Here is a 24,521-nt window from a genome sequence, read left to right as displayed (position 1 = left end):
TGGCACTTGTCTGTAGATGGGTTGGCACTGGTTGGCAGCTGGGTTGGAACTGGTATATCTTTGGGTCAGCACTAGCATATAACTGGATCAGCAGTGGTTTGTAGGTGGGTCGGCACTGGCATATAACTGGGTCAGTTACACAGTCCAAGGAGACAGCAACACTCAACACTTCAAAAAGTTCATGGATAATTCAGAAATTTATTAGACACCAAGGTGCACAAAAGAGAGACAACCAAAGTTTTATTCACTTAAATAGCTCTGTGTGTTACCCTTCAAAGTACCAATATCAGCTTTAACCGAGTCACGTAAATTACAACTCAGTTTAAAGGCTGTCATGAATGCAGTTTGAAACTCTTTAACTAGGGGGTTACATGTGCTTAAAATGTGCCAATGTTTTCTCAGACTTTTAAGGATTTCATTGCTTAGGTCATTATAACCAGTAACTGGGTCGGCACTGGTTTGCAGCTGGTTTGACACTGGTATATATTTGGGTCAGCATTGGCATATAACTGGTCGGAACTGGTTTGCAGCTGGGTTGGAACTGGTATGTGTTTGGGTCGGCACTGGTTTGTAGGTGGGTCGGCACTGGTTTGTAGGTGGGTCGGCACTGGTTTGTAGGTGGGTCGGCACTGGTTTGTAGGTGGGTCGGCACTGGTTTGTAGGTGGGTCGGCACTGGTTTGTAGGTGGGTCGGCACTGGTTTGTAGGTGGGTCGGCACTGGTTTGTAGGTGGGTCGGCACTGGTTTGTAGGTGGGTCGGCAATGGTTTGTAGGTGGGCTGGCAATGGTTCGTAGGTGGGTCGGCACTGGTTTGCAGCTGGGTTGGAACTGATATATATTTGGGTCGCAACTGGTCTGTAACTGGGTAGGCACTGGTTTGTAGGTGTTTTGGCAATGGTTTGTAGGTGGGTCAGCATTGGCATATAACTGGGTCGGCACTGGTTTGCAGCTGGGTTGGAACTGGTATATATTTGGATCGCAACTGGTCTGTAACTGGGTATGCACTGGTCTGTAGGTGGGTTGGGACTGGGCAGAGGAAGGGGGCTGTACCTTGTCACTCTGTTTTGAGGGCGCTGGCTGTTTAGAACAAGCTATGTTTGATTGCCAGAGCCTAGTGGCTCTTATCATATGTTGTGAAATGTCCCAGTAAACACAACCTTATTCACACTAAATGTAGATTTACCTTCTCTATTACCTTGTTATGATTCCCAAAATGCCCCATATGGTGTTTTTTCACAAATAATTATTAGATGATGGTGTAATCTGACCCACAATTTCCTGTTAATGATATAACTATTATTTACAGGCGTTGGAAAATCATCCTTTGTCCATCTGCTGTGTCAGAACCAGGTCCTTGGAAATCCCTCATGGACAGTTGGCTGCTCGGTTGATGTGAGGGTGAGTATCGGACATAAAGGAAGCTGGTAGAGACCATCATTCTGTTATAACCAAGGTGTGAAAATGTGAATTTTGAGTTTGTATAGCCCGATTAACCCGATATAGGGCTAGATTACAAGTGCCTTGCTATTTAGTGCTCCTGCTTGCACGTTAACTTCGCTAGAAGTTAGCTTTTTGCGCAGTCAGTTAGTGTGCATATTACAAGTTAAAAGTAAAAAGGTTTTGCACAAGCTCTAACCCGACGCACAAAAAGACAAACTTCAAATATCACAACCTCATTAACGTATTCCCCATAAGACTTCAAAAGAGAGTGAAAAATTGAAAAAACTCCCTTACTCGTGCGCAAACCCATTGTATTTAACATAATATATATAGAAACATAGAATTTGACGGTAGATAAGAACCAAAAAGGCCCATCAAGTCTACCCATATTACATGTTACTTTTTCCTTAGGATAGCCTTATGCATGTCCCAGGTATTTTTAAATTCCTTTACAGTCTTTGTGTTTACCACTTCAAATGGAAGTTCATTCCATGAATCCACCACCCTGCTGGCTACACTGCGGCATTGTGTTACCAAATTTTAAATCATCTGAAATAATAATTCCCAAGTCCCTTTCTTCTTTAGTTACAGTCAGTAATGTACCATTGAGACTATAATTGGTTTTTGGATCCTATATGCATAATTTTGCTCTTGGTAATATTAAATTTATTTGACCAGTCCTCTAGTTTATTAATATCACAGTTCATTTGATCAACTCCTCCTGGAACATCTACCCTGTTACAAATTTTTGTATCATCAGCAAACAAGCAAAGCCCACTTCCAATATCACTTATGAACATGTTAAACAAAACAGGCCCAAGAACTGACCCTTGGGGAACACCACTAGTAACTGATGCCTCATTGAAATGTACTCCATTAATTGAAACCCTCTGCCATCTGTCTTTAAGCCAGCATTCTACCCATTTAACAATCTTAGCATCTATTCCAAGGCAATACATTTTGTGAATAAGTTTGTTTTGTGGGACGGTGTCAAATGCTTTGCTAAAGTCTAGATATGCAACATCTACGGCTCCTCCCTGGTCTATTATTTTAGTTACATGGTCAAAGAAATCAATTAGATTAGTCAGGCATGATCTTCCAGCAGTGAAACCATGCTGTCCTTTGTCTTCTAAGTTGTTTGTCTGAATGAAAGATACAAGTCTTTCCTTTAAAAGAGTTTCCATTAATTTCCCTGCAATGGAGGTCAAACTGACTGGCCTATTCCATTTGGTATTTGTGTGCATTCTCTTTCTATTGCTACATTTCCTTTTCTCGAAGCTTAATCTTGCTTCTTCCCTTCTTCCCTTCTTGCACCTGTAATAAAAGAAAGTTTGAGTGAGTAATAATAATAAACTGTATATACAAAACACGGAAGAGGACTGCACTCTCAGACTGGACTAGGTACAGATCCTATGACCATGCTCAGCCCTGGGTGCTCAATAGCAATCTCAGGAAGCTGTGCTGTCCCCAGAGTCACAGGCAGTTAACCCCAGACAAGCCTGGGTGCAAGGCCCATAGGGAAAAATTAATTAAATTAATACAACACACAGAGAAAGTCCAGCACTCGCAAACTCACAGCTAAGATTAAAAGCTGAGCATGTTGCAGGGTAATAGGATGTGTACCCAGTTCAGTCTGAGAGTGCCGCTAATAAAATCAACAATCCTTATGGTGGGCGGGGCTAAGGGGCGCATGTTGTTAATGATACCACTTTCTTTATGGTTACAAAATAAGAGAGTATTCACTCAGTACTTGTATCGTTATGAAATATGAAGCACTGAAATATTGAAACTTGTGTGTGAGTGATGTGATTGGCAATAGGTTATAGTCAGAAATTGGCTGCATAGTTAACTCCCAGGGCGCTTGCAGACAGGAGGTCGCCTTTCAGCGCACACAGGTGGGCTTGTATGTGAATGCTGAGGAATTCCATTCTTCCCTCCTCCCTTAGCGCCTGACGAAACTGATTGTGAAGTATATATTGACTGCCCTTTGTTTTGCATGAGACCTACCTTAGCCCCAAGGCCATCTTTTTTTAATTAGTCCTAGTGTTACTCTTAGCAATGTTTTAGTAGAGGATTATGGGATAATTATACCTCTTTTTGAGTTCACTTTTTTTTGTAGTTAAAGGGATAGTCTAGTCAAAATTAAACTTTCATGATTCAGATAGAACCTGTAATTTTAAACAACTTTCAAAATTACTCCTATTATCAAATTTTCTTTGTTCACTGGTATCTTTATTTTAAAAAGCTAAAATGTAAGCTTAGAAGCCGGCCTATTTTTGTTTCAGCACCTGGGTAGCGCTTGTTGATTGGTGTCTAAATGTAGCCATCCAATCAGCAAGCGCTATCCAGGTGCTGAACCAAAAATAGGCCAGCTCATAAGCTTACTTTCCAGCTTTTTTAAATAAAGATACCAAGAGAATGAAGAAAAATTGATAATAGAAGTAAATTAGAAAGTAGCTTAAAATTGCATGCTCTATCTGAATGATAAAAGTTTATTTTTCACTAGACTATCCCTTTAAGGTTAGATAACGATGTGTTTAATCTTCACAAATAGGTTAAACACATAGGTAAAGTCATGACCAGGAGCTGACAAGCATTTCAGTTCCCAAGCCAAACACAACCAGCTACTGACAGGGTTGTACAACAGCCTCCTGCTGACTGAATCACTGGCAGGCGCCTGCTCAGGAGTTCCAGGTTTGTCACTCTTAATTGGGACTTTAATTATGTGTCTAACCCCTTTGTGGGGGTTACATACCTAGAAATCTAGGCTTACTAATGGAGAAATGGCATGCACTTATTACATTAGAATGTCTGAATTGCAGAAGCTCTACATACTATACATTTGTAGCTATCACTGATTTGCAGAAGTACTGTAAACCTCTGCTTTGTGCAAGCCAGTGATTCTCAGCTCCAGCCCTCCAGGTACCCAACAAACTAGAGTTAAGGGGTGTTTAAAATGTCTACCAGCGCTCAACCTACTTCCTTATAGCTCCTGGAAAGTAGGGTATCTAGCTGACCCTAAAGAGAACACAAATATAACAAATGATCCAAGAGCGCCAAACTAGAGGCAAAGGAAGAATCTAACGAGTGAATGATTATTAGTCAAACATTTATTAACATATGAATGATTATGTTACGGTACCAACAGTGTACCAAGGGTTAATACCAGGGAACAACGTCCTGCATAGGGAATCAGCAATTCACAAACCAGCCAGTTTTCAGGTTTAAAACAGAATATCTGCTTTATTTGAAGGCAGCACACAGATTTATACACCCTGGCTTCAGGTTACAAAGGGCATTGATTTAACAGTAAAGCAAACATATGAACAATGCATCAAACAATTGTCTATTCACAGGTAAAACAGATTAACATATTAAGTTAATTAACTAGGGAAGAACGTTTACTCAGACAATCTGATGTTGGGCAGTCTAGTTAACATAATCACACAAGGACACAATCAGTTTACCCAGACAGACTCCTGAGACACAATCAGATCTGAAACATACATAGAATACATCTTATTACTGAATATAGGAACAGTTCTTATTAGCTATAAAGTCTTTTATGCCCACTTTGCTTATAGAGTCACAATTGCTCCCACAAGGGGCACTCACACCCTGTACCCATCCTGTATTTATGGATACAGGGTGACATAGACATAAGACAGAGGTATGAAAGTACATGGGGTGTCCAGCATATAAAATTCCATATTTCCATGCAGTCTCTGGGTATCCTTAAGCCCATGTACCTCCAGCCCAAAGAATGTTCCATAACAGGCCCTCCAATGTACAGTGGCGAGATTGGTTTTGTCACATCTCTCCCCTTTTCCAAACAGACTAACAGGGTATCTGACCTCCTGCCGGTCAGTGCCCTGGTTAGTCCAGCAACCCACCCATAAAACACAATTAGTAGTACAGCCCACCCACAATAAATGGTTACTACACCTGAGTACGGGGAAAACTTGTCCATGTCCAGGTGCCTCACCACAGCTGTGTGGGGGACTGGTACGCTGAATTGGTGGGTTGCGAGGTGGGCAGAGACCAGCTGTACTCTGCCCGGGTGCCAGCACTACCATGGAAGTAGCCTGGTGGGAGCCTGGTTGCTGGAGGGGAAGACCGACTGTCTCCCCTTCGGATACATAGCTGTGCTGCTGGAGGGGGAGACCAATCGTCTCCCCTTTGGCTAAACAGCCGTGTTGCTGGGGGACAGGACCATCAAACTCCTCTCCCTCTGGTTTGTCATGCTCGGCTGTCCAGGGTATATACTGTGGCATATACCACCAGAGCGCCTGGTAGGCATGTCAGTTTGCTGGGACAATCCATCTGTATTCCCGTTATGAGAGAGAATTCCTGTCCATACAAACAAGGGTTCAAATTCCTCAGTGCCCAGACCAGGGCCAAACAGTCCTTCAAAATCCCATCAGCTTCTTTACGAGTTTTCTGTACCTGCTCTTTATAGGTATCCACAATCCCTTCATACTGACATAGGGTGCCCTTGAGTTGCTGCACCTCACTATGAGCCAGCGTCAGCTTCTCCTCCAGTGTCACTAAGTTTGTCTTTAATGTTTCATGTTCCACTCTCAAGCTGGTGTTTTCTGCAGTCTGTCGGTGCAGCTTGTCTAGCAGAGATTCCTGTTCTAAACGTGCTTTTTCCTCTGCGCTCCTCTTCTCCTTCATCAGCGCATTGTAACGGGACCTCCACATATCAATAGCGGATAGAGATTTACTGAGCTCAGCGTCCTGGGGCTTAGCAGCAGGTGGGTCAGTCTCTGCTGCACGGATCTGGGCACGGGTAGTCACAGAGTTAACATCAGCGGGACCCATAGGAGCGTAGGCAGAAACAAGGGGGGCCAAGTCATTTCCAAGAAGAACATCAGCAGGTAAGTCCTTCTTGACCCCCACATTCACAGGTCTAGCGCCCACTCCCCAATCCAAATGTACCCTGGCAACAGGTAGGCTGAACACATCGCCCCCTGCTACCCTCACAGCCACAGTGTCTCCAGTGTACTGTTTCTCAGACACCAAGTTCTTTTGAAGCAAGGTCATGGTAGCACCAGTATCCCGTAGACCACTGACCTCCTTCCCATTCACTTTAACCAGTTGCCGGTTATTCCGGTGGGCAGCTTGCACAAGGTCTGTCTCATGTAGGATGCTCCAGCATTCTTGCGCCTCTACGTAGCGGGCCGCAGGCTGAGGATTACGTGGGATTCCGCCGGCGGGTCTTCTCCAGGACTGCGCTTGGTTTGCTGCGTTTAGGGGACACTCTGGTCTTTTGTGCCCTAGTTGCTTACATCTAAAGCACCGAATAGGTTGTGAGTAGCACCGCAGGGCTCTCTGAGGGTAGTTCGTGGCCGGAGGCCGTGTGGTATAGTGGTGCGCCGGGGTTTGGTAACTGGCAGCTGCTGGGGTGACTGGGGGTCTGTACTCCACTCTAGCAGGGGGCTTAGTGGTAGCAGTGTCCAGTTTGCGGGCATCCGTATACTCATCTGCCAAGCGAGCCGCTTCCTGCAGGGTGGAGGGTTTACGGTCCCGAACCCACTCTCGAACTCCTGCGGGTAATTTGTCGAAGCAATGTTCCAACAGGAATAGCTGCAGCACCTCTTCCCCAGATATGGCTTGGCACCCCGCTATCCAGTGAGCTGCTGTGCGGTGCACCTTACATGCCCACTCAAGGTAGGAATCTCCAGCTAATTTAACAGTGTCTCTGAACCGTCTCCGGTATGCCTCCGGTGTAACCGCATACCTGGAGAGCAGAGCCTCTTTTACAGTATTATAATCCCTGACTTCCTCATCTGGAATGGCCCGAAAAGCCTCTCTGGCCCGGCCGGATAATTTTCCAGATAATATCGTGACCCAGTCCTCTGCGGGTACCTTGTGTAGTGCACATTGCCTCTCAAAATCCGCAAGGTACCCATCAATCTCTCCTTCTGTTTCCAGGAAGTTTTTAAAAGCTGCAAAATTTACTTTTCTCTTTTCCATCTTAGTCAGTATTGTAATAATCCCCCTCTTCCTGAGGTTACTGGCTTGTGTAGTTGCTCTTCTGGGCGATAAGGTTCATTCCGTCGCTGCCACCAATGTTACGGTACCAACAGTGTACCAAGGGTTAATACCAGGGAACAACGTCCTGCATAGGGAATCAGCAATTCACAAACCAGCCAGTTTTCAGGTTTAAAACAGAATATCTGCTTTATTTGAAGGCAGCACACAGATTTATACACCCTCGCTTCAGGTTACAAAGGGCATTGATTTAACAGTAAAGCAAACATATGAACAATGCATCAAACAATTGTCTATTCACAGGTAAAACAGATTAACATATTAAGTTAATTAACTAGGGAAGAACGTTTACTCAGACAATCTGATGTTGGGCAGTCTAGTTAACATAATCACACAAGGACACAATCAGTTTACCCAGACAGACTCCTGAGACACAATCAGATCTTAAACATACATAGAATACATCTTATTACAGAATATAGGAACAGTTCTTATTAGCTATAAAGTCTTTTATGCCCACTTTGCTTATAGAGTCACAATTGCTCCCACAAGGGGCACTCACACCCTGTACCCATCCTGTATTTATGGATACAGGGTGACATAGACATAAGACAGAGGTATGAAAGTACATGGGGTGTCCAGCATATAAAATTCCATATTTCCATGCAGTCTCTGGGTATCCTTAAGCCCATGTACCTCCAGCCCAAAGAATGTTCCATAACAGGCCCTCCAATGTACAGTGGCGAGATTGGTTTTGTCACATCTTATTATTCAAACATTTAATACCTAATATCATGGATCCATGTTACAAATAAACTAAAAATACAATAAAATATAGTTAAAACATGTACAAATTGTATCGTAGAAGCATATATAAATTGTAATGTAGAAGCATATATAAAATGTAATGTAGAAGCATATATAAAATGTAATGTAGAAGCATATATAAATTGTAATGTAGAAGCATATATAAAATGTAATGTAGAAGCATATATAAATTGTAATGTAGAAGCATATATAAATTGTAATGTAGAAGCATATATAAAATGTAATGTAGAAGCATATATAAATTGTAATGTAGAAGCATATATAAAATGTAATGTAGAAGCATATATAAATTGTAATGTAGAAGCATATATAAATTGTAATGTAGAAGCATATATAAATTGTAATGTAGAAGCATATATAAATTGTAATGTAGAAGCATATATAAAATGTAATGTAGAAGCATATATAAATTGTAATGTAGAAGCATATATAAATTGTAATGTAGAAGCATATATAAATTGTAATGTAGAAGCATATATAAATTGTAATGTAGAAGCATATATAAAATGTAATGTAGAAGCATATATAAATTGTAATGTAGAAGCATATATAAAATGTAATGTAGAAGCATATATAAAATGTAATGTAGAAGCATATATAAATTGTAATGTAGAAGCATATATAAAATGTAATGTAGAAGCATATATAAAATGTAATGTAGAAGCATATATAAAATGTAATGTAGAAGCATATATAAATTGTAATGTAGAAGCATATATAAAATGTAATGTAGAAGCATATATAAAATGTAATGTAGAAGCATATATAAATTGTAATGTAGAAGCATATAAAATTGTAATGTAGAAGCATATATAAATTGTAATGTAGAAGCATATATAAATTGTAATGTAGAAGCATATATAAATTGTAATGTAGAAGCATATATAAAATGTAATGTAGAAGCATATATAAATTGTATCGTAGAAGCATATATAAATTGTATCGTAGAAGCATATATAAAATGTAATGTAGAAGCATATATAAATTGTAATGTAGAAGCATATATAAAATGTAATGTAGAAGCATATATAAATTGTAATGTAGAAGCATATATAAAATGTAATGTAGAAGCATATATAAAAGCATATATAAAACAATTCTAAATGCAAATGTCAATCGTTTTGATAAGTTGATGGGTAAACAAATAAGTTCAATAAGTGATATATTCCCCTTGGTTAAACATGATGATAAAAAATCAGGTGAAAAAATCCAGTGAAAAAAAGAAAAGAAAAAATGAGAAACAATCACAAAAATTAATTCAAATCTGTGAAGCAGTGGGAAAGGTGTAAAATGTGATATAGGGATCCCCAAAAAATGAAAAAATTAAATATAAATGTGTAAATACCAAAAATATCCAAAAAATAGAAAAATGTGGAAAAATGTTCAAAATAAATATTGAAACTAAAAATAAAATAAAAATGGAAATAGTGCATCCAAATGTCAATAGTAAAAATAGGTGTATATAATCCAAATGGGTGTCAGTTAATGAATGTCAATAAGTGATCCTCCTTAAGAGTGTTGTGTTTTTCTTTCTGTATTATCCTTAATAATTCCTATAATTTAGAAAAGTGACATTGTGCAATAACATTTAAAGCCATAAGTAATAATGAAATAATGCTCACCAATTTTGTCTGTTAAATAGGCCGAAACGCGTTGACAAAATTGGTGAGCATTATTTCATTATTACTTATGGTTTTAAATGTTATTGCACTATGTCACTTTTCTAAATTACAGGAATTATTAAAGATAATACAGAAAGAAAAACACAATTATCCAGCTAAAGGAAAGATCATCTTCACTCACACGGTTACACTCGTAAGGAGGATCACTTATTGACATTCATTAACTGACACCCATTTGGATTATATACACCTATTTTTACTATTGACATTTGGATGCACTATTTCCATTTTTAATTTATTTTTAACATTTTTCCACATTTTTCTATTTTTTGGATATTTTTGGTATTTACACATTTATATTTAATTTTTTCATTTTTTTGGGGATCCCTATATCACATTTTACACCTTTCCCACTGCTTCACAGATTTGAATTAATTTTTGTGATTGTTTCTCATTTTTTATTTTCTTTTTTGCACTGGATTTTTTCACCTGATTTTTTATCATCATGTTTAACCAAGGGGAATATATCACTTATTGAACTTATTTGTTTACCCATCAACTTATCAAAACGATTGACATTTGCATTTAGAATTGTTTTATATATGCTTCTACATTACATTTTATATATGCTTCTACAATACAATTTGTACAAGAGTTAAGGGACACTCAAGTCAAAATTAAACTTTCATGATTCAGATAGGGCATGTAATTTTAAACAACTTTCTAATTTACTTTTATCATGAAATTTACTTTGTTCTCTTGGTATTGTTAGTTGAAAGCTAAACATAGGTAGACTCATAAGCTAATTTCTAAGCCCTTGAAGGTCACCTCTTATCTGAATGCAGTTGACAGTTTTTCACAGCTAGAGGGCGCTAGTTTATGTGTGCCATATAGATAATTGTGCACACGCCTGTGGTGTTACTTATGAGAGGGCACCAATTGGCTAAAATGCAAGTCTGTCAAAAGAACAGAAATAAGGAGGCAGCCTGCAGAGGCTTAGATACAAGATAATCACAGGGGTAAAAAGTATATTAATATAACTGTGTTGGTTATGCAAAACTGGGGAATGGGTAATAAAGGGGTTATCTATTTTTAAACAATTCAAATTCTGGAGTAGACTGTCCCTTTAAACGATTTCCTGCTTGAGTGCAGTTGATGCTAAACAACAGCACAAAAAGGAATATCAGATCTGGACTGGAGTTAGGAAACTCTGTTGTAGCTGGTTTAGGCAATTTGCAAGATACAGAATTTGCTTTTCGGCCTCTCTAGGGAGTATAAGACAAGTGCAATTGTTGCACAAAAGCAAACAAAATAAATAATGTATATTACAAATGTTTTTACTACATATAAACATATCAGCGCTACAGAATTTGGCGGCGCTATACAAATAAATGATGATAATAATATTATTATTTATTATTATTATTATAAACCAATATTTCATATTACAATCTCAGTGTTACGTGTCCTTCAAGCTCATATGCATGTTTTGTATGTGTTTATATTGCTGTGAGTTATGGCTCTACAGGTGTCTGATCTTCTTGGTCTTAGTAATAAGTCTAACTTACCTGTAACAGTAAGTGCACCCTGTCCCTACTACATTATATATCCAGCGGGAGCGACAAACTCCACTAACACAGACATGGCCATAATCTGTCAGGCCATATAACGGTAGATTACATAGGAGTCTCTCTTGCTTATAAGTGATTTTTTTTCCTTGTCAGATTCATGAGTACCGAGAAGGGACGCCTGAAGAGAAGACGTATTATATTGAGCTGTGGGACGTTGGCGGATCGGTTGGCAGCGCCAGCAGTGTGAAGAGCACAAGAGCCGTGTTTTACAATGCTGTAAATGGTGAGGTTCTCATGCGTTGTGCCGTTACATGTTCTGCCACAGTAATACCTTATTGTAGCACAGAGAGACAGCCCTGTTATGTACAGGTACAGATCCGGAATTCCAAAATCCAAACTTATTCTGAAATACAAACTTTTTAATTAATATTTATTTTTAAAAACAACAAATATTACCTTTCTGATTACAGTACTGTACTATCTTTTTCAGGGTACTAAGTATATAACAGTATTGAAAAAGTATAAAACTATCTTTAGGTTACATATATATAAACTGTATTATGACATGTTAATATTGCCTAAATGCATTTCATTTCCAAGTCCATCTAGCTTCTTTAAGAGCAAATCTCTGCCTGTTGCCACCTCTGATTTTTCTTTCTACCCTATCCAGGACCATATTCCAACTGATTGGTTTGTTGGCTCATAGTATGAAACAGTTTTGGACTGGAAGATAATTTAAGTCAGGGTTCCTTATATTAGACTTATGATTTCCTATATAATCCCTAACTCTCTGGGTTGTTTCACCTATGTATAACAGTCCACACAAGCATTTTAAAGCATAAACTACATAAGAAGAATTGCATGTATAAAAACCTTTGATTTTGTACTTTGTTTCCTGTATATGGATGAGAAATGTCATCCCTTTTAATAACAGCTTCTGTCTGAGATTCTTTTGGAAAAAAACTTTAATAACACTATTCCAATGTGCACAGCTCAAACATGGATACGTCCAATTTTTAGGTTTACCAAAATATGGAGTACTTTTACCACTAAGGGGAACTAACACTCTAACTAATCTTTTGCCATAGACATGGCCCTTTCAATAAGCAGCCCCAGGTAACTCATTAAATTCCTTCATCTTAGAGCATGTGTCCTGTAGTATATGCCAATTCTTGGTAAGGATCCTATGAACATCCGTGCTAAGTGTATTGTGTGTACTGACAAAGGTCATCCTATTCTGGTAGTTATTTCTACCCCTAAGGTTCAATACGCAGTGTAAATTACTCCTAAAAGTTAATCTTTTGTATATCCTCTTTGCTTAAATTTAATTTACATTTCATCTAATCTCAAATCCCTCTGTTTCGGGTAAGACATGATTCTTTCGACTCTCAAGAATTGTGATTTTGGCACACTTTTAAATACATTATAAGGGTCAAAATGCCTGTCAGTTAGCTTAACATATAAGTCATTCTTTAAAACACTTCCTTCTTTATCCGCTAAAGTGTTTAGAAATTCAGTTTGATTGTAATCATTCTTGGATATAAATTTAAAAAAAGAACTGTTAAATTTAATTTAATAAATGTAAATGACTCAGCTGAACCACACCAGAAGATGAACAAATCATCTATATAGCAGTACCATGCTATACAGTTTAGTTGAAAACTAACATTAGTATGCACATAATGTTCCTCAATGCTATTCATCACTAGGAAAGCATATGATGGGGCCACACTCAACCCCATCACAGTGCCTGTTTTCTGCATATAGAAAGTACCATCAAAGATGAAATAGTTATAAGTCAAAATAATTCCAACAGATTTATCCTGTTTTGTGTTGTATTGGCCACATGACTCCAATTTCCTCTTGGTGGGGAATACGTGTATAATCTGGTCACATCTTATGTGGCTACCACAACATCTTCCTTAATATTGCCAAATGATTTAATTTTACCAAGAAATTCACTTGTATCTCTTACATAGGATTTACCCACGGCAACCAAGGGTGACAACACCCGATATAAAAAGTTAGCAGCATTACTTAGGACCAAATCTATGCCGGCCACAATAGCGCTCTCGGGAGATGTCTTAGGATTTTTGTGTAACTTTGGAGTTATATAGAAGACGGGTACAATCAAATATATAACCTGATGTTCCAAAGCCTCATCTAGAGGCTGTAGCATAAAGTATACAGTTGTGAAGTACAATAATTACTATACATTTACATGAATCATAACAGGTAGAGGGCTCTGCGCTTTAGTCACAGTAAGCTGTAAACCATCTTTATGTTAGCTGATCAAGAGGACTGGTGGACTTGTGAGCTTACATTCGAAATATAATGTGTGTATAAGGATGGATAGATAGATACAGATAGATATAAAGGCAGTAAGATAGATAGATATAGATAGATAGAGAGATACAGACAGATATAAAGACAGTAAGATAGATATACTGTAGATAGATAAATAGAGAGATACAGACAGAAATAAAGATAGTAATATAGATAGATATAGATGGATAAATAGATACAGACAGATATAGAGATAGTAATATAGATAGATATAGATGGATAGATAGATACAGACAGATATAAAGGCAGTAAGATAGATAGATATAGATAGATAAATAGAGAGAGACAGATATAAAGATAGTAATATAGATAGATATAGATGGATAAATAGATACAGACAGATATAGAGATAGTAATATAGATAGATATAGATGGATAGATAGATACAGACAGATATAAAGGCAGTAAGATAGATAGATATAGATAGATAAATAGAGAGAGACAGATATAAAGATAGTAATATAGATAGATATAGATGGATAAATAGATACAGACAGATATAAAGATAGTAATATAGATAGATATAGATGGATAAATAGATAGAGACAGATATAAAGATAGTAACATAGATGGATAAATAGATACAGACAGATATAAAGATAGTAATATAGATGAATAAATAGATACAGACAGATATAAAGGCAGTAAGATAGATAGATAAAGATAGATAAATAGAGAGATACAGACAGATATAAAGATAGTAATATAGATATCTATAGATGGATAAATAGATACAGACAGATATAAAGATAGTAATATAGATAGATATAGATGGATAAATAGATACAGACAGATATAAAGATAGTAATATAGATGGATACAGACAGATATAAAGATAGTGATATAGATGGATAAATAGATACAGACAGATATAAAGATAGTAATATAGATAGATATAGATGGATAAATAGATACAGACAGATATAAAGATAGTGATATAGATGGATAAATAGATACAGACAGATATAAAGATAGTAATATAGATGGATACAGACAGATATAAAGATAGTGATATAGATGGATAAATAGATACAGACAGATATAAAGATAGTAATATAGATAGATATAGATGGATAAATAGATACAGACAGATATAAAGATAGTAATATAGATAGATATAGATGGATAAATAGATACAGACAGATATAAAGATAGTAATATAGATGGATACAGACAGATATAAAGATAGTGATATAGATGGATAAATAGATACAGACAGATATAAAGATAGTAATATAGATAGATATAGATGGATAAATAGATACAGACAGATATAAAGATAGTAATATAGATAGATATAGATGGATAAATAGATACAGACAGATATAAAGATAGTAATATAGATGGATACAGACAGATATAAATATAGTAATATAGATAGATATAGATGGATAAATAGATACAGACAGATATAAAGATAGTAACATAGATGGATAAATAGATACAGACAGATATAAAGATAGTAATATAGATGAATAAATAGATACAGACAGATATAAAGGCAGTAAGATAGATAGATAAAGATAGATAAATAGAGAGATACAGACAGATATAAAGATAGTAATATAGATAGATATAGATGGATAAATAGATACAGACATATATAAAGATAGTAATATAGATGGATACAGACAGATATAAAGGCAGTGAGATAGATAGATAATGTTGGGACCATGTCTCTCTGCTGTGACTGTAAATCAGTGCTTTACTGTAAGTGAGTTTGTGTCTCTGCTGTTAAATGATCTGATATTCCTCTCCGGAAGAGATACACTGAATAACTAGGGGGCTACATTCTGCTAATGGATTCTCTTGTTATTGTTGGTCAGTCTGGTTTCAGTAAATAAGAGGTAGCAATGTGCAGAAACTCATCCTGCTATGTGTAATAATCAGTATTTATTCTGATTGTGTTATTCAGGTATCATTCTCATTCATGACTTAACAAACAAGAAATCCTCTCAGAATTTATATCGCTGGTCACTAGAAGCTCTGAACAGAGACCTTCAGCCAACGGGTGTCCTGGTGACCAATGGGTGCGTATATGTGTTATGTGCCGCTCTCTAACCTAATGTATGTTGTCTCATGTTACCGGATTATTTAGCTTAATGAGTAACTCTTACTTTGTACATGTAGTATTTATCCTTTAATACAGACTGGCAAACCTGTTTTATTGAGCTTTGCTTGTGCTTTGGAGATATTGTGTTTTTTTACAAATTGAAGGGAAAGGTGTCGAGCAATTCTATTGGCGCCATTTTTCACATATATACACATTATGGTATGTACATTGTTTTTTAGACATAATGCTATTGCAGATTTAATAGACTACACTATAGTGTAAACATAACTTTTATATGCAATGGGAATCCAAAAAATGTGTGCGACTCACTTTATTGCGATATTCACTTTATTACGGTGGTCTGGAACCAAACCCGCAATGGCTCCGTGGTACACCTATATATCAGAGATACATGAAACACACATGTTACAGAAGCATTAGTTATTTTGTTGTGAAGAGCTTATTTCCCAGCAGCAATGCCTGAACCAGCAAGCCAGCGCCTAAGAAGGGCTCCAAGAAAACCGTAACAAGTATCATTTCATAAAGAGTTAACTCTTTTTTTTTTTCAGCTTTTAGAAACTATTGTCTAATCACCTCTGGAGCCAGACTGCTAATTGATAAGATGAACTTGTAAACTTGTTATCTTAAGTACTGTAATCCTATTGTGGCCTGTCAAAGGACAGTGTTCTCTATCTAAATGTGTGATGGGGGATTTTGTGCTTCCCCCCCTCTCCCCCTGGGAGTGCCCTGTGTGCATGTAACCTTAATAAAAAGCAGGCTGGGCATCCCAGTCCTGAGTTCTTGTTTGACCCTCAATCGCAGCGTTGACTCGTTTTTGTGGGCAGAAGGGTATCCTAGCTGTACTGCAGCTAAGGGAGATTATTCTATATTTGCGAGACTCATATAGAATACTATGGAAAGCAGCTTCTCCCCTCTTTAGCAATAGGGATCCAGGCTACTAAGCGGTCCATCTCTCAGCGAGACTAAGGGTAACCGTAACAACACACAAATAACTCAGCGTTGAAATGGGATTAAGAATGGAACCAAAAAGAAAAGTATCAATTTACGTTGCAAAAAAATATTATTGGAACCTCTGGATAGATTGCAAACCAATAAATATTAATAAATAGGTACATGCTGTAGAAGGTGGAAAACAATGCAGTGCAAAGATACTGTATACTGCGGAGTAAATAAACTGCCAGTCTCAGTGAATCATTACTGTGAAATATATAGTCACCAATTTGGTAATCCTATATGCCAGGAGACTCCAGGGAGTAGGGTGAGTTCACATTGGTATGTCACACACAATCCTCTCCTGGTAATAGCCTGATAGCGAACTGGATACAATACTAAAAAAAAGAGAGGAGCGCTAAACAAGCTAGGTACGGAAGTATATTGAATTTATTAAAATACTCTAAGGAGTTAAAAATTTAATACAGGAGAGAATAACATAAAAAATTCACTAGACTAACAGTGCAAATAAGCTGAAATGTGCCGTGTTCAACTGTAATTATAGAATGAATAAGATCCAATTGGATGCATTACTAAGTGTGCAGGAAATACTTTACAATAGGTTGGATAAGTGCAAAGTTAAAGTGCATCAAGTTTGTGCGTCGTGTGTAAATAATAATGCAAATACGATACGAACAATTAGAACAGGTATAAGACACTAAGAATTAAGCGCTTAATTCAGAAAAAATATATAAGTATATAAGTGTGGCCACAAAAAAATTAAAATCAAAACATACAGATAAAATGTCCAAAAAATTAAATCCCTTCCAAATAAGTTCACTGAAACTTGTAGGCAATGTTCACTGGTTTGAATTAAGACGATGAGTAAAATACTGGAAATGTTTCAAAATGATGTATATAAAAATAGCCCCCACTGCTCCTCTTACCGGACCTCCGTTTGTTGATTGTTTTCCGTCTGCTATGCAGCTGCAGACCTGTGTATCTCTGCTCCTGGTAGATTCTCAATACCGGGCTCCAGCGTCTGTGCAACGTCTGCACGTACAATACCCGATCACGTGACTGTTCCAACAACCAGGATTGGCTTTCAGTACGGGTATCTTAAAAACGGAGTACTGGGGGGTCTTCTAAAAGATGATCCTGTAGTAGATGAAGTTATAGCGGGTAAAGTGCACTATTACCGATGGCATCCACAAGTTGTATCCTCAATTACGCGTTTCGGCGCTCACTCATGCGCCTTTATCAAAAAGAATTCATACTAGTGGATGCAAATTGTAGTAGTTTTATAGTCAATGGTCTCCTCCTTTCTATTGGATTAGTCCAGATGTAATTAGTAATCAATAGATGTTAACTCCTTAGTGTTCCTTATTTACTTTTGGGAGTTATAAGTAAAAAACTGACAGAGAAAAAAGTCCCAAATTTGGAAGGGATAAATATATACATACGAAAAATTATTTTATAATGTGAGGTGTTCTAAAAAAAGATACGAACCATATAAAATGATACAGGCAACAGGTATAAAAAAGGTATAGTTACAATAAAAAATCTAATACGTTTAAATTAATAGTTATATGTAAATGGATATTAGAGATAATCCTGTCTAAGAAGAATAGATGTTAAAACCAGTTTTAGCATATTGTATTATTATACCTATAATATCTAAAACGTTAAGATGAAGATGTATACAAATGAGATAAAATAGTGGATTGAACAATATTGCTTATAGCTAAAGGGAACTAGCCCTTGTCTATTACCAACAAGAAAATTCAAATAGTTCCTGATAGTTTTATATTCTATATTATTAATTCCTGTCTGTAGAGAATATTTCTGAAAAAAATATACAAAATATAGAAAATAGGAATAGTTAGATACAATTATGATTAAATAAATGGATTGAGATCAAAGTCAGCATTTAATCCATTGGGTGAAAGTGATTTGAATTTAAATATTAGTTCTGCTTCAGGTAATAGCAGATCTTTCTCAAGTATTTCACCTCTATTTTTTATTAATTTCTTAATTCCCCAATATTTTAGGCCTATTGGTTTCTGATTGTGGACCTCCTTAAAATGTTTGGACAATAGATGTTTTTCATTACCCCATTTGATGTTAAGGAGGTGTTCACGAATTCTGTCTCTTAATGGTCTACTCGTTTGGCCTAAATATTGAAAATCACAGGAACACTGTATCAGATATATAACGTTCCTATCAGTACATCTTATATTTTCATTAATGGAATGGATATATTTACTTTTGGTTGAAGGGACTTTTTTAATTTTCTTACTGAACTTACAAGATTTACATGTCAAACATGGGAAGAAACCTTGAATTCTTTGTCCTTGTAGATCTAAGTCAGACTTTGTATTCTTATTAAATTCACTTGGTGAACTGGATACTGCTGCTCAAATCAAAAACGTGCTGTTGGCGTTTTTCCTTGAAGTTAAGATCTGTAACACAAAACTCAAGTGCAACCCCGATTCACAGTTGCTAAATAATTTATTGGAACAAATAACATGTGCATACATATGCACTCACAAGATAGTAGAAAAAATAGGCATATCGTTAGCTTATCAAGCGTAACCTTTGTAGCTGTGGAAATCGGAACCTTTCCTCTGTTCGTATACTCGCCAGACTTTATATAGCAAACTAATTAGGAATAAAACTCAGAATGTCCGTATGCAGGAACACCTCCCACTCAACGCGTTTCCTCTGCCACCATAGCAAACTTTCTCAAGAGATTTACAGGGTGTTTATCAGAGATACATACTACATTTTGTGTGCACTATAGAAACTCTCAAGGTGTAATTGTATTGTAATAATATTTGGTACCACTGTGTATGTATCTGTGTGTGTTTACAACTATGCGTGTTTGTGTACATATTTATATACTAAAGATAGCTTTGTTTTGTTTAATGAGCCTGTATTGTCAGTGAGCCTGTTATCCGTCTCCCAGTGTACTTCACCCCCGTTGTCCTTTTCAACTCCATATGTAAGGACACTAAAAACTCACTTACAATGTATCGCTCCCTCTGCCGCCCACTTACAATGTATCGCTCCCTCGGCCACTCACTTACAATGTATCGCTCCCTCTGCCACCCACTTACAATGTAACGCTCCCTCTGCCACTCACTTAAAATGTATCGCTCCCTCTGCCGCCCACTTACAATGTATCGATCCCTCTGCCACCCACTTACAATGTATCGCTCCCTCTGCCACCCACTTACAATGTAACGCTCCCTCTGCCACCCACTTACAATGTAACGCTCCCTCTGCCACTCACTTACAATGTATCGCTCCCTCTACCACCCACTTACAATGTAGTGCTCCCTCTGCCACCCACTTACAATGTAGCGCTCCCTCTGCCACCTACTTACAATGTATCGCTCCCTGTAACGGTACCAACCGGATACCAAGGGTTAACACCAGGGAACAATGTCCTGCATAGGGAATCAGCAGTTCACAACCCAGCCAGTTTTCAGGTTTTAAACAGAATAACACTTTATTTGAAGGCAGCATACAGATTTATACAGGTTTTTGACCCCCCCCCCCCAGATGGGGGTTGAAAGAATGTTGTACATTAGATAAAAGGGAGAAGCGCCCTTGACATGATACAATAGGATTATATTACTTAAACACTTCAACCACAGGACACTCTTGACTCTCCTTATCACTTAGGCGTTTCTCTCTGGGGGTGATCAAACACTAGAATGCTAAGCATTAATTAGATTGTAGCTGGAGCCAGCCACTTGTGGTTAGAAAATAAAGTTAACACTTTCAGTCCTGACCGAAGGGTCTGTCACAGACAACCTTTCTTACGTTATAGTCCAGAAGTGGCTAGGTTTGCCACAATGCTCCCCCAGAACCAAGCCGGCATACACAGTCTGATCCCAACGGATCGGCTTGGGGATGTCCGGGGCAACAACTTTCGGCTCAAGTAAGCTACGGGGTGTTCTCCGCCATCTGCTCCAACTTGGCTCAGTACTGCCCCCACCCCAAACATGGAAGCGTCTCTTCCCGGAGGGACTGGGCTTGGGTAGTCACAGGGTTAACATTAGCGGGATCCATGGGAGCATAGGCAGAAACAAGGGGGGCCAAGTCATTTCCAAGGAGAACATCAGCAGGTAAGTCCTTCTTGACCCCCACATTCACAAGTCTAGCGCCCACTCCCCAATCCAAATGTACCCTGGCAACAGGTAGGCGGAACACAGTGCCCCCTGCTACCCTCACAGCCACAGTGTCTCCAGTGTGCTGTTTCTCAGGCACCAAGTTCTCTTTTTTTTTTTTACCTTTATTTATTCTCACTCAAAAAATCATATACAATAATCATCAAGTAAGGAGGTCAACAGCATGATAACAGAACAAAACATAACTTTGGTGCATATCTTGCAATAATAACATAAAACATGTTTGTCTATATGTCACAATTTGAACCTCATTATGAACTATACCTGCTACATGACCTCCTACAATAGCAGTTGAGATATTTTCTAATTCATAAAACAAATATAATAAAACAAACCAAATAAACACAAACACAGACACAGACACAAAAAAAAAAAAAAAAAAAAAAAGGGGGGGGTTCCTTCCTCTCACTCAGCAGCCCCCCACCCATCGTCCCCTACCCTACCTCTCTAAAATTTGAAACCCACATCGGTGGAAACTCATTCAAGACTACCAAGTCAGCAAAACATTTGGAGCTAAGAAAAGGGTTAAGAATATGTTTTTGTATAGCAAGCGAATAGGATTTAATTATAGGTAACCAAGTATGAATAAATTTTGCTATTTTCTTTTCAGAGGCTAATCTTTTATAAAAAGATTCAAATATTATATGTGTTTGAATCTCTTTAAGGAATGCCCCCATAGAGGGCGCTTCTTGGGCCAGCCAATTTTTAATGATGAGAAATCTTACTATTAAAATAGAGATTTTAACCACATATTGAAAATGCACTGGCATATCCTTGGATAATTCAAAGAGAAATATCTGCTCTGGAGATATTTGCCATGATTCTTTAAATATCTGGGTAATCCAATACTGGATTTTTTGCCATAACTGAAATATTTTAGGACAAAGCCAAAAGATGTGTAACATATCCGCTTTAGGGTACCGGCAGCGATTACAAACAAAAACCTGGTTAGGGAAAAAACGTGACATCTTGAAAGGTGTCAGATAATAATTATTAACAAGTTTAAAATGTGACTCTTTCCAGCTTGTAGGAATAACACATTTATCCAAAGAATCAAACTCTGCTTAATGGTGTCTGCCTCGCACCTAGGCAATATCTTCATCCAACTATTACATAAATTCTCTAACACAGGTAAGCTTTGTTTAGCCAGCAACAGATCATATAATAAAGAGATAGATGTATTACCATTCCTAAATTTATTAATACAGATGCCAAGGTCTGCCCATTTATCCATTACGTCCATAACGAGATTCTGTTTATAGCAAAAATGAGCTAGCTGGAGATATGCAAAATCATTACTCCTATCCAAGCCATATTGACTAAAGAGGGTTTCTCGCGGAAGCATTTCCATGTTTTCATTAAGTGCTTGGATTACATTAATAAGCCCTTTCTCTTCCCATAATCTGAACATTTTATATTGGCACCCTGGCTTAAAGTCTGGATTCCCAACTATAGGTAAGAATTTCGAAAAGTGTGGTTCAATTTGCATGATATTACACAACCTTTGCCACGCTATAACAATATTTTTAATTGTAATCATTGATCTAACCTTAAATGTAAGTGACTTTAAAGTACAATGTAACAGAGCTTTTAAAGCAAAAGGTTGTATAAGAAAACTTTCTATATCAATAGTTGCAAAATTATTAGAATCTGTAATCCAATCTAACGCTATTTTAGCTAACGTAGCCAGATTATAAAATCGAAGATTGGGAAGAGCTAAGCCTGCCGCGTTACGCTTCTGCATTAGTTTATTTAAAGAAATACGTGGGTTTTTTCCTCCCCATATAAACCTGGATACAGATCTTTGAAAACACTGTATATCTCTATTGGCAAGCAGTAGAGGTAGATTCTGTAATGGATATAAAATACGTGGAAGCATAATTGATTTGATTAAATTTATTCGAGCAGAGATAGATAAAGGAAAGGCGGCCCAGAGCTCTAGATCTTTCTTTGCCTTCTCTAAAATTGGATGAAAATTTAAATTATACCATTTTTGTGGATTTTTATGCAGTATGATACCTAAATATCTAAAGGACTCTACTATTTTAAAAGGATGAGATTGACAGCTCGCCCTAACTTTATTTACCCATAAAAGTTCGCTTTTTTCAAAATTTATTTTATAGCCGGAGATAGAACTAAATTCGGCTAACATGAATTGAATTAGTGGCATAGTTTGTGGGGTATTCTCACAAACTAGTAACAAGTCATCCGCATACAGTAATACTTTCATCGTATGAGAACCAAAAGAAACCCCTGATAAATTATCCCTCAACCAGATTGCGAGCGGTTCAAGTGCCATATTAAATAGTAGAGGGGATAAAGGGCATCCCTGCCTAGTACCCCTTTCGAGTGTTAATTTTGGTGACAAAGCATCATTAACTATAAGATAGGATATCGGAGAATCATATATTTTGCGGACAAAGAGCATAAACTGATCCTTTAAACCGAATTTTTCCATAGCCTGAAATAAATAACACCATATGATCGAATCAAACGCTTTTTCTGCGTCAAGCGTAAGTAGTGCGAGATCAGTAGACCTCTTGCTTAATTTACTCTTTTCCAGATTCCAGAAATAGTCTAATAATAAAGTAACCTTACGGATATTTTTTAGCGAACTCCTGGCAGTCATGAATCCCGTCTGATCGGGATGTATAATATATTCTAACCCTTTAGCAAGCCTAGTCGCGATAATAGAAGTTAAAATCTTATAATCACTATTCAGTACAGAAATCGGTCTGTAAGAGGCCGGATTTTCCGCATCTTTATTTTTTTTCAGGATTAAAGAAATATTAGCCGCCGCGAAATATTTAGACATAGGATTATTAGAGCAGAAATAGTCATTGTATAATTTTTCCAATGAAATTTTAATTTCATCTGCTAAGATTTTATAATATTCTGCGGGTAACAAATCCGGGCCCGCCGCTTTGCCCTTTTTCATTTTTTCTATTGCTTTGAGAATTTCTTCCCCTGATATCGGTGCATTTAAAATTTTAAGATATTCAGACGGGATTATAGGCATTTTTATCTTTGTCCAAAATTTTTCTAGGTTATCCATATTGATATTGACCTTATTATAAATTTTCTTATAAAATGCATGAAAAACTTGACTTATGTTTTCCGAATCTAAATATCTATTGCCTTCTGTTTTGATTGCGGATATAAAATTCCGGCTCTTTCTATTTTTAACTAACCTAGGCACCAAGTTCTCTTGAAGCAAGGTCATGGTAGCACCAGTATCCCGTAGACAACTGACCTCCTTCCCATTCACTTTAACCCGTTGCCGGTTATTCCGGTGGGCAGCTTGCACGGGGTCTGCTTCATGTAGGCTGCCCCAGCATTCTGGCGCCTCTACGTAGCGGGCCACAGGCTGAGGATTATGTGGGATTCCGCCAGCGGGTCTTCTCCAGGACTGTGCTTGATTCGCTGCATTTAGGGGACACTCTGGTCTTTTGTGCCCTAGTTGCTTACATCCAAAGCACCGAATAGGTTGTGAGTAGCCCCGCGAATTGAACCGG

At 37.4% G+C, this 24,521-nt stretch overlaps 1 protein-coding gene across 1 annotated transcript in view; it reads left to right on the top strand.

Annotated features, from left to right (window-relative positions):
• The first annotated feature begins 998 nt into the window (after positions 1-998).
• LOC128652197 (rab-like protein 3) overlaps positions 999-24,521 on the top strand; it is a 37,750-nt gene continuing 14,227 nt past the window's right edge. The window contains exons 1-4 of the mRNA XM_053705138.1: positions 999-1,014; positions 1,306-1,397; positions 11,611-11,740; positions 15,719-15,833. Coding sequence (XP_053561113.1) covers positions 999-1,014; positions 1,306-1,397; positions 11,611-11,740; positions 15,719-15,833 — 353 coding nt within the window. The remainder of the gene's footprint in view (positions 1,015-1,305; positions 1,398-11,610; positions 11,741-15,718; positions 15,834-24,521) is intronic.

This window comes from Bombina bombina, chromosome 3 (genome assembly GCF_027579735.1).
Source record: "Bombina bombina isolate aBomBom1 chromosome 3, aBomBom1.pri, whole genome shotgun sequence".
Lineage (NCBI taxonomy): Eukaryota > Metazoa > Chordata > Amphibia > Anura > Bombinatoridae > Bombina > Bombina bombina.
Note: the sequence above shows the minus strand (reverse complement) of the source record. Positions and strands in the feature narration are given on the sequence as shown.